The 16,942-nt window shown below is 48.2% G+C and overlaps 5 protein-coding genes across 5 annotated transcripts; 3 read left to right on the top strand and 2 right to left on the bottom strand.

Moving 5' to 3' along the window:
• Positions 1-402: 402 nt before the first annotated feature.
• FSUBG_6367 (uncharacterized protein) lies at positions 403-1,538 on the top strand (the record flags this gene model as incomplete). Its single annotated transcript, XM_036684557.1, has 2 exons — positions 403-1,117; positions 1,171-1,538. 2 exons carry the CDS (start codon positions 403-405, stop codon positions 1,536-1,538), a joined length of 1,083 nt encoding a protein of 360 aa, XP_036538082.1.
• A 156-nt stretch (positions 1,539-1,694) lies between these two features.
• Positions 1,695-2,635, bottom strand: FSUBG_6366 (uncharacterized protein; the record flags this gene model as incomplete). The annotated part of the gene is made up of 2 exons (XM_036684556.1): positions 1,695-2,329; positions 2,377-2,635. The coding sequence occupies 2 exons, from the start codon at positions 2,633-2,635 to the stop codon at positions 1,695-1,697; spliced, it is 894 nt and encodes a 297-aa protein (XP_036538081.1).
• Positions 2,636-3,359: 724 nt separating this feature from the next.
• Positions 3,360-5,086, top strand: FSUBG_6365 (major facilitator superfamily transporter; the record flags this gene model as incomplete). Its single annotated transcript, XM_036684555.1, has 3 exons — positions 3,360-3,762; positions 3,821-4,076; positions 4,129-5,086. The coding sequence occupies 3 exons, from the start codon at positions 3,360-3,362 to the stop codon at positions 5,084-5,086; spliced, it is 1,617 nt and encodes a 538-aa protein (XP_036538080.1).
• Positions 5,087-5,787: 701 nt separating this feature from the next.
• On the top strand, positions 5,788-10,841 carry FSUBG_6364 (multidrug resistance-associated; the record flags this gene model as incomplete). The annotated part of the gene is made up of 14 exons (XM_036684554.1): positions 5,788-5,878; positions 5,929-6,059; positions 6,145-6,643; positions 6,694-6,923; positions 6,972-7,254; positions 7,299-7,532; positions 7,580-8,509; positions 8,559-8,894; positions 8,942-9,062; positions 9,112-9,299; positions 9,350-9,491; positions 9,547-10,023; positions 10,076-10,549; positions 10,604-10,841. 14 exons carry the CDS (start codon positions 5,788-5,790, stop codon positions 10,839-10,841), a joined length of 4,374 nt encoding a protein of 1,457 aa, XP_036538079.1.
• Positions 10,842-13,764: 2,923 nt separating this feature from the next.
• FSUBG_6363 (uncharacterized protein) lies at positions 13,765-16,509 on the bottom strand (the record flags this gene model as incomplete). Its single annotated transcript, XM_036684553.1, has 1 exon — positions 13,765-16,509. One exon carries the CDS (start codon positions 16,507-16,509, stop codon positions 13,765-13,767), a length of 2,745 nt encoding a protein of 914 aa, XP_036538078.1.
• Between the last annotated feature and the right edge of the window lie 433 nt (positions 16,510-16,942).

Genomic DNA, 16,942 nt, shown 5'->3' with positions numbered 1-16,942 from the left:
CTTCAATCCGGAAGAACCAACCAAACAACTTCCTCTCAGTCTTCAGACTCGATGTTTGCTATGCATCTGCATGTATCCGTTGTGCTTGCCCAAATACATCCAAGCTCCCGGTTGATCTTCTCGGGAGGCCCAGATTGATTCACTAACCTCCCAATCATCTTCAACACTGTCAAGCAGCGCCGACGATTTACTTTTAAAGTTATCCAATCAAAGCCTTATTTTCTGCTATACCTATGCCCGTAGTTCGGTTTACTGCATCCCTTCTGCCTATTTCTTTGACTCACTCTTGAACTTTGTTGATTTGTGGCTAAAGCGTGGCACGAGTTAAAAGAATAGTTACCGCCTGCTCCCAAAGCATTCATGCCTCGCAGGAAATCAAGAAAGCCCAAGGACTCTGATACAATGGCAAAGTATAAAGAAACCCCGAAGGAGAAAGAAAAGTCTACCTCGACCCGATGCCGGCCTAAGATTACGCGCAACATACCTCATCGCGTCTCTCCATTGAACAGAGTCAAGAGAACCTCGGTTCTCTGTGTGCCGAAAGGAGACGAGATCCTGAGCTTTCTAGTTGACGAAAATCGCATGAACAGAATATGTCCTCCCTGGCGCCATTTCAAACTCCTGGGCGGACGCAAAAGGATGGCCGACACCAGTGGCATTGACTTTGGGAATGAGACTGCTAAGGATGCTCTCCGAATAGTCTTGGACATGATCCACGGCAAAGAGGTGATGAACTATGAAGATTTCAGCCCTCGCCTTCTATTCTACATTCTCGAAGTTCATGCCTGGTTGGGACATCCGAAAGCCATTTACAGCAATTGTACCCTTCCAACAGCGATCGGAACTCAAGGAGCACCATTCTCTCCATTTTTCGACAAGGAAGCCATCTCAAGGTGTATCTTTGGCATGGCAAGAAAGGATAAGTACCTGTACCGGGTGAAAGACTGGCTCCTTCTGGCTCTCGTCGCCGAAAAGCTAAGACTTCAGGACGTTATGCAGTTGATCCGCGACAACTTATGCCTTTTCTGCAGAGCAGATAAGAGGGAGTTACCCGAAGAAGCAAGAGATTGCATCAAGGATAGGGATTGGGCCAGGATACAGAACCTCAGACTTATTGGTAAGTGATATTCATCCTTTTGTATGTTGACTGTTGAGCTAATTGTGCAACAGACAATGCATTGCTGTCAAAGCGTGAGTTTTATGTCGACAAAATTATCAAGGGGCTACGTCTTCTTTCCCACCAAGTCCTCTATTTTAATGGAGGCATTCTTCCCAACGAAAGTATCTTCAACACATACCAAGACTATAGAGTTGCAGCATGTTCATATTGCCGATCGCTTTCGTCGGACGAATTTCACCGGGAACTCATCTCAGCGCGGTTATGGCCGCTGTGTGCTGAGACTTACCAAGAGCGCGTCATCGATCTACTTCACGCAATCAGAGATATGGAAGAAAGGACACTTGTTGGAGGGCACTGCAACCAGTTAACCCATCTTTACGATCACCTCCGACAGATATGTTCCGACCCGGAGCGTTAAGGAGATACTGACCGGTGAACTGGGTGATGAATTGCCGGGGGCGAAATGGTAAGGCGGGAAGGAAAAGATCGAATTGACGAATACCTTAGTAGGTAGTCATGAATTTAGAGTTGGTAGTTTGTAGCTTTTGCTAATTGATTGGTCATTAAGGCCAGCTTATGACGAGAACACCATGGCCTGAGGCTCCATACCCTTGCCTTCAGCCAAAACTCCCGCCTTTCTCAAGATGGATACCGTGTTCTGAATAACCTCAGCCCGGACACCCTCAGTCTTGGTAGGGAATCGGACAGTCTTGAGCCACTCTCGAGCATCAGGTTCTGTATATCCGAGGCTGCTTGAGATGTACGCCACAGCTTCCTCCTGATTGTCATTGAAGTGCTTGATACCCTGATCCAGCTTTCCGAAAAGATCCCTGACGCGTGAATCCAGACCTTGCTGAGTGAGCTTTGTAGAAGCAACGATCTTCCAGCTACTCCAGGGTGTGTAGATCTCGCCAACGCGACGAATCTCACCAGAGTCGTAGAACTTCTTGGAGGTGAAATGCTCCCACATGAAGAAGTCAGCCTCGCCGCTGTTGACGGCATTTCGAAGATTCTCAAAGTTATTGAGAACAACTGTGTCGGAGAAGGGCTTCTCTGCAGCACCGGGGGTCAACCAGCCTTGCTGGTCGGCTAGGACAAAGCCCATCACGTAACTTCCTGAGCCAATGCGTGAAACACCGATCTTGCCACCCTTGAGGGAGTCAACAGAAGTGATCTCAGGGCGCTTTGCACCAGTAGAGATAGCCCAGCCTGTATAAGTCAGTGACTATATCATTGTGATGGGGAAGAATACTAACAAAGAGGTGTCTCGACATATGTGCCAACGAGACGATATCCACCATCACCCTCAATACCCTCCTTACCTAGACCGGCAATCCAGCCCTCAGTCAAACCAACAGCTACATCAATCTCACCACCTCGAATAGCAGTGACCATGTGGCCGGTGCCCGAAGGAAAGGGAATCAGCTCCGCATCAAGACCAAAATGCTTCTGAGCGAAATAGAGGGGAGTTGAGAAGTGCTCTGGCACGTAGCCGATACGAAGAGGAGAAGACATGACTGAGATGTTTGATATATGAGTTTGAAGAGCCTATGTTGACTGTAATAGACTATAGTACTTCGGGTGTCGTTGATTCTTAAAAGAGAGAGACCGGATCCGGAGTCTACGGATGCGGGGTTTCATATACGGCCCCGCAACGGCAGTTGGCGGCCCTGCGGAATAGAGTTTCTATGCATCACGGCATCTGCCATTATCCAAGCGGCATAATTCATGATACCTTCCGATAAAACATCGATATCCATTCTAGATGTGACATTTAGAACTTCGTTGGGCCCCTGACTATTCTCGGTGCTCAGGCTATGTGCAACAAACTTGGTGCATAAGGAAGACCATTAAGTCAATGCACAATACGGAGCCAATTCCGCCTCGGAAACAAATTTTGTAACAAGAAGAATCCGATATAATACGCGTACCAGCACGGACGGTCCACGCCTAAGCCACGTAACAAAAACAGCCCTACAGAGGCTCAGCGAACAAGAACAAGGGGTCGTCGGTAGCTTTCCAACCCCTGAAATCTCTGAAGCTGTGAGCCAAGAAGCTAAATCTGGGGGGATCTGATACTTGAAATAGCCTAGTCAAATTTCAAGTTAGCTCAGCCTCCCTTGATTATTCTGACGTCTTCTCAAATTCCCTTTCTTTTAAAACCAATCTCAGCCATCTTTGGCTTCTTCCAGGCCGGATGGCATTGTCTTGGGTCGTTCCTTAACCCTTTCTTATCAATATGGCACCTCAGTATCATCCTGTTTCTAGCGATGACGTGGAGTTGGAGTCTCATCTGGATGTGCCTCTGCTTGATCTCGAACCGCTAGAAGATGATGCAGTGAGCGATAACGAAAGCCTTCATTCTCATTCAGAACCGATTCCGAGTTATCGATTCTCGCGATGGGGTGTTCATTCGCCGAAAAGAATTGTCATTTTGATCGCTGCCATCAAATTTGCTGTTGTTTTGAGCGGGATGTTGTTGCTTTTGCCGACTGTGCGTTTGATTGAGGATATGTTTTGTCATATACACTACCAGGATACCTCTACAGACATCATCGATGAGATGAAGTGCAAGGTTGATGAGGTCCAGTCTCAGCTTGGATATTTGTATGGCTGGAACAGTCTCATCAACTCTATTGTTGGTGAGTGGTGTCCCAGAAAGATAACTTACTCAATACTCAGTGTCTAATACTTTCTCAGGTCTTGTCGTGGCATTTCCTTACGGAATGATGTCCGACAAGATAGGACGTAAACCCACTGTGATGTTGGCATGGTCTGGCATTGCTGTGTGCTTTCTTTTTGCTCCGTTCAGCATGAAGGCGTTTCAAGGCGAGCTTCGAGAAAAGCCCTATCTTTTGATCGTGGGAGGTTTCTTTCAGATATTCGGCGGTGGCATTCCGGTAATGTTTTCTACCCTCTATTCGATCGCAGCCGATGTCAGTTCGGAGGAAGACAAGTAAGTGGACAGAATAACATTCCCTACGGGCACATGCTAATATCACTTCCAGAGCCAAGCATTTCTTGTGGCTTACGTTTGGTGCGACTTTGGGAGGCATTTCAGGGCCTATCATTGCAGGCGTCCTAATGAACAAGTACGGACCTTGGGTTCCTGTTTACTTGGTCTTTGCCACCGTTCCAATCATCATAGGCATCCTCTGTCTACTCCCTGAAACCTTGACTATCAATCTCAAGCACCAGAAAGCTCAGGCGGGCAAAAGCGCACCAACTACCTTCAAGGGGCACATCTCACATGCTGTCAAAGACCTCAAGCATTCAGTTAGCATGCTCAAGGACCCAAGTGTTCTCATGATCATGGTGACATTCTTCGTGACGAATGCACGGTTTACGGCTTACACGACAACTTTAGGCCAATATATCAGCAAGCATTTCAAGTGGAAGATGGCTGAAGTGAGCTTGATTCTGTCTCCTCTGGGAATTCTAAATCTCATCATCCTCGCTGGGTTGCCCAAAGTATCGGAGATTCTGGTGTCCCCTCGATTTCGAATGTCAGCATTTGGCAAAGATTTATTCTTGACGCGAATCTCGACCGGAATCCTCGCCTTTGCAGCCTTTTGGCAAGGCATGAGTCATAATGCTGTCATGTTCCTCTTTGGTCTCTTCATTGGGACGTTTGGCGCGGCCGACAGTCCTCTGGCTCGCGCAACAGTCACGCACTACGTGCTACCCGAGTATACTGCTCGACTGTATGCCTTGATAGGCATGATTGAGGTGATAGGGTCATTTATTGGAGGACCAGTCTTGGCTTGGTTCTTTGACCAGGGTCTGAAGCGAAAAGGAATCTGGATCGGACTGCCTTGGTTTTATATCTCGTTCCTCTGTTCTCTGTCTTGGATTGCGCTTTTCTTCGTTAAGCCACCGAAGAAGCGCTCAAGAGAAGATCCAACAGACAGCGATGGCTACGGAGAAGATGATTATATGCCGGATGATCCATTGCGACTCCAGTAGTTGAAGGACAAGGAACAAAGTCAACATTTAGAGGATATGTTCATTTTAAGAAACATGTTCATCTACTATCTGAACTGAAAGATACCCAAATAGAATGCCTTTATTTTGTTACTGCTATATAATACTTCGTGGCGCTGCAACTTGTGAGGAATGATACTCTTCCGATTTACGAATACATTTATGTCTAGTTACTTAGTTATCTGGTCGCGATGGATGTGTTTATCAGTTACCTTCCGAATAAGGCCATGCCAAGGGACTTTTGCAAGTCGGCCAGCAAATGATAAACGTCAGCCGAACTCGCAAAGGAAATCGTCCCAACAAGGATTTTGATCCGTCTCCTCATTTTAACGGACTCTATTCATCCGAGATGCTCATTGTTTTGCGACGAGCTGACCGATGCTGCCAAAAGTCGAGTCTCGAATGCGGCACAATCTTTGTTACTATAGGAATGTTGAGCGTGGTCAAGGTACAAAACTGCATCAAAGTCGTTCTAGATTATCTGTCGTGGTTGCAGAGTAACCATAATTGCGTACGACTTGTAGGGTCTGTGCAATTGGAGCTGATGCATGCATGAGCAGGGTACTACCACGCTATCGGGTCCACGGATATAAGGTCTCAGGGACGTCAACTCCATTTATATTCCCCTTGGCTTGCAACCTTCTGCATCCCAAGAGGCCAAGAGGCACTCAGGTTTGGCCGTTATGGACGGCTACAACTCCACGGCCTGTGGCGATAGCCTCTTCGGGCCCAGCGTTTGGACCGAGGGTTGTCGCGGAGGATTTGATTTCACCTGTGAGCACGCCAGGGAACTTGACGTGAGCAATTGACTAACTGTGTCTCAGTATCATTCCAAGAGAGTATCCTCAGCATCCTCCCATCTGCTATTTTCCTTGCAATTGCTGGCCCACGAGCCTTCTACCTCTTTAGAAGTCCAGACAAGACCCAACGTTACGCCACATACACATTAAAGCTGGTACACTCTTATTTCTTTTCTCTTTCATTTTCTTTTTTGCTAAAGGAATACCCAGATCACTTCCGCTATATATGCCGTCTTACAGGTGGTTTTGTTGGCTTTGGTTCCATCTGCCAAGAAGCTCAATACACGCTTCTCACTAGCTGCGGCCATCCTCAATCTCCTAGCAGCTTTCGCCATTCTTTTGTTGGCTCACGTCGAACATGTCAAGTCTGTTCGACCATCATTCATCCTTACTGCATATTTGTTTGTATCATTTCTATTCGACGCCGCTCGGCTTCGCACAGAATGGCTCATGTCACTAAACGTCGCGTATGCCGCAACTCTTTCGACCTCAACAATCTTCAAATTGGCCTTGCTTATACTAGAAACGGTTGAGAAGCGCAAGATATTGATATCAGCTGGAAAGCCAATTTCAAAAGAGAGCACAAGCGGCCCCTTTAGCCGTGGGTTCTTTGTTTGGTTGAACTCACTGCTTATCTCAGGCTGGGCTACTGTTCTGACAAACAATGACCTGCCTACCATTTACGAGAAGTTATCCTCAGAGAAGCTCGCAGTTCGTTTTGGCAAATCGTGGAAGAAAGGTATGATACAATAGTACAACGAAGCCAACACTTCTAATGCAGGACTGCAGCCACTTCCAAGAGCAAGAAGCCTTCTCTATTTCTGACAACTGTGACTGTTTTGAGATGGGAACTGCTGGGTATAATACCACCTCGTATTGGAATGATCGCCCTGAGCATCTCTCAGCCCTTTCTTGTCAGCAACGCATTGCGATTTCTCACAATGCCCGAGTCCGACTCGACACTGAACTTGGGTTATGGTCTGATAGGTGCATTCGCCTTTGTTTTTATCGGCTCTGCGGTATGATCACACCAGGCGATGGATGTAACCCAAGCTAACATTATATAGCTACTCACAGCTTGGTACGAGCATTTAACATTTAGAGCTGGTGCTATGGTTAGAGGGGGTCTCATTACCATGGTTTACAGCAAGATGATGAAACTTCCTACCGACGACCTCGGCGAGTCTTCAGCTGTCACACTCATGGGAAATGATGTGGAAACCCTCATTGAGAAACTTCACATGCTCTTGGTTGAATCCTGGGCCAACACTCTCACAGTTGGTATTGCTATGTACCTGCTGGCAGCACAGCTTGGCGCTGTTTGTGTTGCTCCTATTGTCACAGCAATCAGTGAGTAGTTCTATCTTCTCAACCAATACACTCTAACTGTGTAGTCTCCCTCCTTCTTACAGGTTCTATTGGCAAGATGATGGTTGCTCGCCAGATCAAATATCAGAAGGCCACTCAGGACCGCATCAATCTTACTTCTGAGGTTCTCGGCTCAATGAAACCAGTCAAGATGCTTGGACTGTCGGAAAGATTCAGCAGCCTCATTTCTCAGAAACGAGATGAAGAGATCAAAGCCAGTAAACACTACCGCGTGATCAATGTTTATCTGAACTGTATCAGTGAGTAGCTCCGGTCTAGCAGATATTCTCTTTGCTCACCCTTCTAGCCAACTGCAATGTAGGAATGACTGAAGCGATCACTTTCGGGGCGTATGCCCTTGCGGCAAAGTTCGGAAACGGCGAGCCGTTCTCTGCAGCCCAAGCTATCACGGCGTTGTCTATCTTGGGTGTCATGATGGATCCTCTATCACATCTTCTTGGAAGTATCCCGGGATCTTTCTCAGTCTTTGGATGCTTCAGAAGGATGGAGGACTTCCTCAACCTGGAAGAGAGAATTGACCGCCGCCAAGTTAATTGCCGCTCTAAAAATACATCTAGGTCATCTACGGAGAGCTCGCAACCCTTCCAAGAAACCATCCAGGCGACTCCGTTGAAAGCCATCCCGGTCGGAGCCGATGGAACTCAAATTGTCATAGAGGATGGTAACTTCCACTGGGGCGAGAAGGCTGTGCTCCAAGACATCAACACAACTTTCCCCAGTCACAAGAATGGTTCACTTACCATGCTTGTCGGCCCAGTCGGCTCCGGTAAATCGAGTCTGCTGAAGGCTATTCTGGGCGAAACAACGTCTTCTATGGGTAATGTGTCTCTGAATACATCAGAAGTCGCGTTTTGCGACCAGACTCCCTGGGTCATGAATGCGACCATCCGTGGCAATATCATCGCGGAGTCCAAGGGATACGACAGCGCCTGGTTCGAGACAGTCATCAATTCTTGTGACCTGACCATTGACTTGGGAAGGCTTCCCAGAGGAGACCTTACCCAGGTCGGCGAGCAAGGAGTCAAGTTGAGCGGTGGACAGAAGCAACGAATTGCTATAGCTCGTGCCCTATACTCTAGGAAACCTGTGGCCATCTTTGATGATGTATTTAGTGGACTTGATAAGGTGACTGAGCAGATCATCTTTACCCGTGTCTTCGGAAAGGGTGGCCTCCTTCGAAAGAACGGTACTACTGTTATTTTGGCTACGCATGCAGGTAAGTTGTTACTGATGAAAAATGCTTCAGTCTTTTGACGTCCGTCTAGTGAACAGGCTCCCCGAGTCTGACTTTGTTGTCGTCCTCGAAAAGGGCGGGAGACTTGTTGAGCAAGGAACTTACCATGAGCTGCGATCCGGAAATGGTTATATCCATGAACTTGACATTTCGAGCCACGACGACCACGATGAGCAACCTTCTGCCGAGACCCAACTTGCAGAGGAGAGTGACAAGGCCCATAACAAGGACGCGGGTGAAGATGAACCGAGCGAAGTGCCGAGTGATCGAACCGTATTTATGTACTACTTCAACGCCAATGGAATACACAACATGCTCACCCAGATATTTCTTATCGCCAGTGCAGGGGTAATCACATCATTTCGATGTAAGTTCTCTATCGGATAAAGTCTGCACACTCCTAACTTGTATCAGATGTTTGGGTTACTTGGTGGGGTGATGGAAAGGGTCGTGACAGCAGAGATATAGGCTATTGGCTCAGCATATACACTGTCCTATCTGCTTTCGAGGGCATCCTTATTACGCTTGCCATTGCGTGGGTGAAGCCAACTGTGAAGATGAGACCTTTGCTGACAAGAATTCAGGATGTTCCTTTTGGTTTGCGCACCCGTCAGTGGAAAACTGCTTCATTCACGGCTCTTGAACGCTGCCATGGGTGCCCCCCTATCCTTCCTTCACAACAGCGCGGCAGGATCTCTGATCAATAGATTCAGTCAAGATTTACGCCACGTTGACATTATTCTCCCTATGGCCTTTTCCATCTTCCTCTTTGGTGAGAGATATACAAACATCACAGTTGATATTAGCTAATATCACTTATAGAGGTTGCTGCATGCTTCGGTGCTGCTGGTCTTGCTATGGCAGCTGTCAGCTGGTTTGCCATCTCGATTCCATTTGTGATCGTTGTGCTTGCCCTCATCCAGCGTTTCTATGTCCGAACATCCAAACAACTCCGTCTTTTAGAGTAAGTAAGACAAGCATACTGTTAGTTGGTTGAAATGTGCTGACTCGCAGTCTAGAATCGAACACAAGGCGCCGCTGTTCTCACATTTCCTCGAGACCATCGACGGACTCGCCACAATTCGAGCCTTTAACTGGATTCAACCGTACACTGACAAGGCGTTGAGTCTAATTGACGATGCCCAGAAGCCAGCTTATCTTCTCAACTGTATTCAACGATGGTTGACTCTGGTCCTCGATATGGTGGTAGCATTCTTGACGATAATTCTTGTTGTTTTTGCTGTAACCCTCCGCGACAAGATTGACCCCTCGCTATTGGGTATCGCACTGGTCAACATGATGCGGCTTGGCACCAACATGAAGGGAATCATTTTGAATTGGTCCCTCCTTGAGACATCACTGGGCGCTATTGCGCGCATTCGCATGTTCTGTTCTTCTGCGCCAAACGAACAAAAGTCAAACGAAGACAATGAACCAGGGGAATTGTGGCCTAGGCAAGGCAGCCTTGAAGTCAAGAATCTGGATGTCAAGTATGAGTAAGTGGGATCCAAACCAACAAAGGCTTTGTCCATCATGTTGACTCTATAGGCAAACTACTGAACCTGTACTACGCGGGCTTTCGTTCAGCGTCAAACCCGGACAAAAGCTTGGTCTATGCGGTCGAAGTGGAAGTGGCAAGAGTTCTTTCGTCCAAGCCCTTCTCCGCATGGCAGAGATCGTCAATGGCCAGATCACTATTGATGGGCAAGATATCTCGACGGTTCCTAGATATTTGATCCGCCAGCGTTTAAGCTGCTTGACTCAGGATCCATTTGTATTTGACGATACTATCCGAGCCAACCTTGACCCGTGCAATACGGCGTCAGATGGTGAGATCAGAAGCGCCCTCGAGCGGGTTGGTATCTGGTCCGTCATCGAAGCCAAGATCGACGACAATAAGGATCCTCTAGATGAGAAGATGGACGAGAACTTTTTGTCTCATGGTCAGCGCCAGCTGTTCTGTCTTGCAAGAGCGTTGTTGAAGAGAAGCTCCCTGCTCATTCTTGACGAGCCGACAAGCAGGTAAGTCATTTTTATCAACCTTGAACTTTTTCTTGTTTCTGACAATGTTTGCAGCGTCGATACACAAACAGACGCAAGGATGCAAGAGGTCATCCGTACCGAGTTCTCGGACTGTACGATTATCATGATCGCTCATCGCATTGATACGCTGCTCGACTTTGACAAAGTTGCCGTGTTAGACAAGGGTTCGTTGGTTGAGTTTGGAGCTCCTCAGGAATTGTTGAAAGACGAGGCTGGTGCATTTGCCAGATTGTACAGGGCGAATAAGGGGAGGAAGACTGAAGAGCAGTGAGTGAGTGTGTGACACGTTTGGGGCCGGATTGTTTTCTGCGTAGCACCCCAGTCGTAATTCAGAGCCCGCTGCTGTTATCAATGATGGTTCACGCCGGTGATTCTACTAGTTGAAGGCAAACTACATAGCTAAATCTCAGTCACGGACATGCGCCAGCGAATCACGGCCTCTAGTGAAGAGAAAAGAAGAGAAGAGCAGTATAAGTTCATTCCCTCCCACCCATTCTGCCCTTCACTCCTCTATCGCACCACCAACTTAATCTCTCAGCTACAATCACCAAGTCGACCAAGAATGTGCCAAGGGGTCATCTTTTGGGCACGGTGTCCTGTCTGCCGCATTCGACACGAAGTATCACGAGCATACCGCCCCATGTGCGAAGAAGCTGAGAACACAGACTTGTGTACTTACGGCGCCTGTGTTTTAGGCATTGACTGGGTATTCCGGCAAATCAGTTCAACTGGATGGGGCTGGGATCGATACTGCAGAGAGTGTAGGCCTCGGCGTAGACGTATCTCGCGCCTGAATAGGAGGCTCGACAGGACTGGCAGAGGGGTGAGGGTCCATAGAGTCATCTATGCGCCACCGGGGTTGAGTAGACAGAGTAACGAGGATTTGGAGATGGGTCTGGAAGAGCAGTGAGATACTATCCGGTCGATAGGGTAGAGTGGCTTGTTCCAGACAGGGTTGATCAGGGGCTAGTTTGGATAGTGTCAACGGGACAGCATCTCCAAAATATGACATGTCTGTTGCAGATTTCAATTCATAAATTAGATTGTGGTGTTATTCTAGACTTACGCGGCATCATCACAGTATGTTCCGGCATTATTCGTTCTTTACGTTCTTTTCGTGATAGATCACAGTAGGACGTCCCATATTCCTGTTCCCACCTACACTGTTACAGTCCTTTGTCTATACAATCGGTTGTGAGTCACGGACACCTCGCAGCAGAAACGAACAAAGAATTTATTCACGTTATCATACAAAAATGTTCGGTTGGTTTTAGAACATTCACTCTCCTGAACTCCTGGATATGGAGCTGCTCCCTGTCGGGCGAGTGACTGTTGCTTCTGCTATATATGCATCCTCAAAGCCATTCTCCTTTCAACTCCCACCACAGAACTACAAACCTCTATCAACAACTGAAGAAAGAAACGACCCGAAATTTCTATCGATTCTTTCATCAACTCTTTCATCAATCCACAATCAACAATCAACCATGTGTGTAATCGAAATCTGGTGTCGCAAGTGCACCGTCTGCCAACACGTCGATGAGATCGAATACTCCAACCATCAGGATGGCTGTGGGACCTGCACTGTAGTTCGCACTACTCTGCCTGAGCAGTCTCTACAAGGTGCAAACGAGAACTACCGCTGTCGAGGCTGTCGATCCAGACACGCTTATGAGAGCCATCAACTCAACAACGAAATTATGAAGACTCGTGGGGATAACAAGTATGGATATACCAGGTAAGCAAGTTTCCTGATAGAAAGTCAAGGCAGGAAAGTAGATCATGTGATGATATTGCCTTTTGGTGTATCATCGCGGACATAGTATCACGCCAATACAGTATCACAAGTTGCCTTTGAACACTACTAATTCCACCATCGTGCAGTGACTGAGAATAACTCTGGAGATCCCCCAGTGGCTCACAGGCCAAATTAGACCCTGATTCACTGCCCCTACGTGCAAACAGATTATCATGGCCGCGCGTCAAGGCCGTTTGTTCTCTGAACCACCTCCTCATCTTGTCTCTTTTCCATTCTTATATTCCCTTTTCCTCTCTCATAGATAACTCATACCCTCAATTTTGCTTTTTCTATAGATATCGTCTATCAGCCTGTCTATCCCTCGCGAGATCTCTCCTCCGGATCCTTCAACCTACCTACCTATACACCATGTGCCAAACGCTCGTCTTGTACAGAACCTGCGCGCACTGCGATGGCCAATTTCGCCTCTAGGAGACGGCGAAGTTGCTCCCAGATTGCGATGACTGCGGTACCTTTGGACGAGGTGCTTGTAACGACGGCGTTACTCTGGCGCTAGAACCTCATGCCGATGACCCTTTTCGCACGTTTGTCTGCGATGACTGCGGGTTCTATAGACGACGTCACCAGGCAATGCTCTGGTTCTCGCGCATGAGGCTGTGGCCTTAGATGAGGCGTTGCTGCTGGACGGACACCTCTGGAGCTTGTATGACTGACTTCAAATCAATTTGTGTGAAAGCCTCTCGACCAAGCAAATATTTTCATATGCCAACATCTCAACACTGGAGGGAATAACAAGAGAGGGCTGTGCCCGAGAGCATCTGACAGCAAATTCTCCTATCAACTACCAACTAATCGGATGCTTTGGATAGCCTTGCACCTACATAAGGTAAGACAAGGTAGCTCATAAGATTCTCAAATGCTGGTAGCTGATTTTCTACTCTACCTATTCAGGGGGTTTTCGCCTTGATTGACAAGACCCACAGATCACGAGAATTTGACCAAGAACATATACATTACGACGAAATGATCCAGCTGCTACATCAAGACCGAAGTATCTATCGTTTTCTGAGAGATTGGTTGGAGGCTGTCAACCCAACTGGCAGGACGGGTCATAGTTAGAGGCCATATAAAACAGAACACTACTATAGAAATAGAGCCCTTTTGTTGAATCGAGTTTCCTGATGTATTTCCTTTTCTTTTTAAGAATGAACCACTATCAATAGTCCCCGTCGAAAACAGTTTGCAGTAATTCATAAGTTGTATGTTATTTCCAACAGTTGTATGATGGCAATGCTATTCAAAACGCGGATCAACGCCTTCAATGATTAATATACAGCTGGCAATCTACCAGTCATGAAGCAACTCCCTAGCAGCAATGTTTATCCCCTTCCGTCCACGTATTTTTCCTTCTCTTACTCCTCATGACTGCCCCGCATTATCGTAACATGTATGAGAGATCCGGCAGATCTCGAAGAATATTCGCGACGATCTCGTCGTCTTTGAAGGGCTCAACGACTGTTTTTGGTCGCGGAGGGACAGGTAGTGATACCGGTCGGGGCTTTTTAGGAGAGGCCATGTCTTTAAATGTGTCAACTGGCGTAGGAGCTTGTAGCTGTTGGCTTGCAAACATCCCATCTTCCTTTGACCTAACCGGCTTGTTGGAATCATCGAGCAACCCTAGACCCCATGAGTCCCATGCATCAACCTTATTTACTTGCTCGATTGGCGTGTTGGCTGTGTTTGATATCAGGTTTGCGGATGCAAGACTTGCCAGGGGCGACTGAGGGGTTCCCAAATCAAGTGTTGTGGATCTTGAATGATTGGGGGCCAAGCTCTTCATAGGGGAAGCAGCCAAATCGACAGTAGTCGATCGAGAGTGGCTCAAAGCTTTGCCTTGCAGCGCTGAAATGTTCCAGGGGTCAGTGGGCGTTTGAGCGTGGTTAGGTGCAGAGCTTTGAGGAGGTAAAGGCGGAGCGTCCATGGAGGGTCGGCCGTTGGTCACTATTTCGGATTGCGGTGCGCTCTGGACTATGTCATCCAACGGACTTTGAGCTGTGGTTGAGGGCTGACTGCTATGGTCTTTGTTGTCATTCGAGCTGGAATCCACGATCGCATCCATGGAAGTAAACCCGCCGTTTGTTTCAGCTGTGGGTGATGAAACCATGTCGCCCCAATCATCATCATCGTCATCTTCACCCCAGCCTGCGTTTGTTGGAGGTTGTGCTAGAGGGGATGTGGGTGCTTGCGATACCGATACCGGTCGGTTTGTTGATAGAAACGAAGGAGGATTGAGTGGAGAATGTGGTTCCGAGATCGTAGGCGACGCTGGGAAATGTAAAGGTTGCGTTATAGAAATAGGTCGGTTTGTAGGTTGTAATGGTATAGGTTTGATAGGAGAAGGGGGCTCCTCGGTGATACATGGCCTTGGAGGAGATACCAAAGGAGTCGCTTTTGTCTTTGACACGGGGGATGTTTTCGTGGCCTCGACGGGCGACGTTTCAACTGATGACCTCGGTTCACTTGTGGTCGAAGTGCGAGGCGCAGAAGAGGGTGCAGCAACAGTTGGCGAAGGAATGGGGTTGCCGCCCCATCCAAACGCTGCAACTGTAGGCGACGGGATGGTTCCTTTGGAAGCTGCTGAAGCATGTCTCGAATGATTCTTCCTCGCCAAAAGTTCAGAGATTGAGATCTCGGTGGATGGCGCCGATGAATCCCAGTTGAAGATCTTTGCACCAGCGGCACCACCTCTTCGGCCGAGAACAACACGGCCCGTGATCGAGTCTTCCTCCATCCATCGCCTGACAATTCTGATTGCCTGTTCACGCACCTGGGAGTTTCCCCAGCCAACGCGAACATAGTTCTCGTCGTCTCCCAAGTTGTGCTTCCGCATCGAACCAGGTCTCGACATAAGATACCATGCTTTGCGCTCCGAGATGGAAGTGAAGCTATCGTCGATAATGACATCAGGAATCGGCTCCGGGGATGGGAAGCTCGCTTCGACTGACGGGAAGATATTATCAAGCTTTGCCATGTCAATTGCGAATGGTTCCAAGGGTGGTTTTGGCGGAGCTAGGGCTGGTTCTTTGGTAGTCTCTTCATGGCTCGTCGTGTCAATTGTTGCTGCTGTTGGCTGTTCTTTGAAAAATTCAACTTCAGGTTGTTTAGCCTCGTCTTGTTGTGCCTCCTTCATTGGTGACTCGAAATCCGACCATGAGTCTGAGTCTGTCTGCCTTTGGGCTTCGTCCTTGGGTGACTCTGCAATCACATTCTCCACCACATTCTCGTCTTGATCTAGGGTTTCTTCAGACACGATCTCGACTTTCGCGTCTGGCTCGGATTGAAGTTTTGAGTTCTCTTCCACCTCCTCTTCTAGTCCAATTTCAAGTTCCTCATTCGAGTATTCCTTCAATTCCTTCTCCACCCCGACCTTCGTTTGTAATTCCCCTTCAGTCGCATCTGGTTCGTCAACCTCCATGCCAATCGTGACATCCTGCACCGAAGCATTGTCCGATACCTTCCGCATGGATGGATCAATAGGCGAAGCACTATGGCTGCTCTTTGCCATATCGTCGTACATCTCCACCAACTCAGAAACCTTATTAGAAGGTTGTCGCAAAGCCGGCGGTCGTGTTCCACGTTGCAAAGCTGGTCTAGGTACTCCACTCGGTGATTCCGGTCGACCTTCATCGTCGATCGGTAAAGGACTTAAGCTCCTATTCGAAAGCGCTGGGTCTGGTTGCTGCCAGATATCTGCTGCGTTCTCTTTAAGTGACCGCACAGGCGATGGTGTCCTTGTCGCAATACGCCCTAACACCGGTCGCAGTCCGTCACCCAGACTAATCGCTGAATCTCCGTTATCCTCCTTTCGTAGTCGTGCTGTATTGAACGTTGGTGAGTGTCCCCATGGAACCGGGGCCGGCGATGGTAACCTCGAACCAGCTGGACTACCCCCTATAGGGCGCAAGCCAGGACTTCTGCCCCAGCGTGGGCTACTATCTTTACCCGCCTCGGCCCATCCGCCCCATGTATCATCATCTTCGTTCCATGGTGTGTGAGCAGGCGAAACGCGCTGTGAACTGCCCGAGTGGTCTGCAGTGAAGTGCGCATGTGGTGGTGGTGCGGGAAGGTCTATCTTCGGTGGCTCGTCGTTGGTCCAAGGGGAACCCCAGGGATCCTCCATGCTGGGCGAGCGCACATGTCGCGCTGCCGATGACAGGAGAACAAAAAGAGATAAGCAATTCGAACGAGCGATGTTATTGTGATCGAATTATCATTGCGCGCTGTCGAAGGAATGTACTGAGGCAGCTGAGAAGCTTAGAGTTCCAAGGCGCAAGAGGCAAGCTTTCGTAATCACCTTCAAGATAGAGGCAATGGAAAAGAGGGTTCAATGATTGAGCGCCACGAACCGAATATATACAGATACGGTTTGACTCGTGGCTTGGAAATCGACACGAGGCGCTGAGCTTAACGAGATGTAGAATAAATCGTCAAGTTGTTTTGGTTTGGAGGAATGAGGAACTGTTCCAGAAATACGTTCACTATTATTCGTGGAACCTGAATCTTCAGGGGGACGCGGTCCCCCAGGTCTCTAATTTGGCCCCGCAAGCTTCCGT

Source organism: Fusarium subglutinans (assembly GCF_013396075.1).
Source record: "Fusarium subglutinans strain NRRL 66333 chromosome Unknown NRRL66333_c0000066, whole genome shotgun sequence".
NCBI lineage: Eukaryota > Fungi > Ascomycota > Sordariomycetes > Hypocreales > Nectriaceae > Fusarium > Fusarium subglutinans.
The sequence above is the reverse complement of the archived record's forward strand: the minus strand, read 5'-3'. Positions and strand labels throughout refer to the sequence as shown.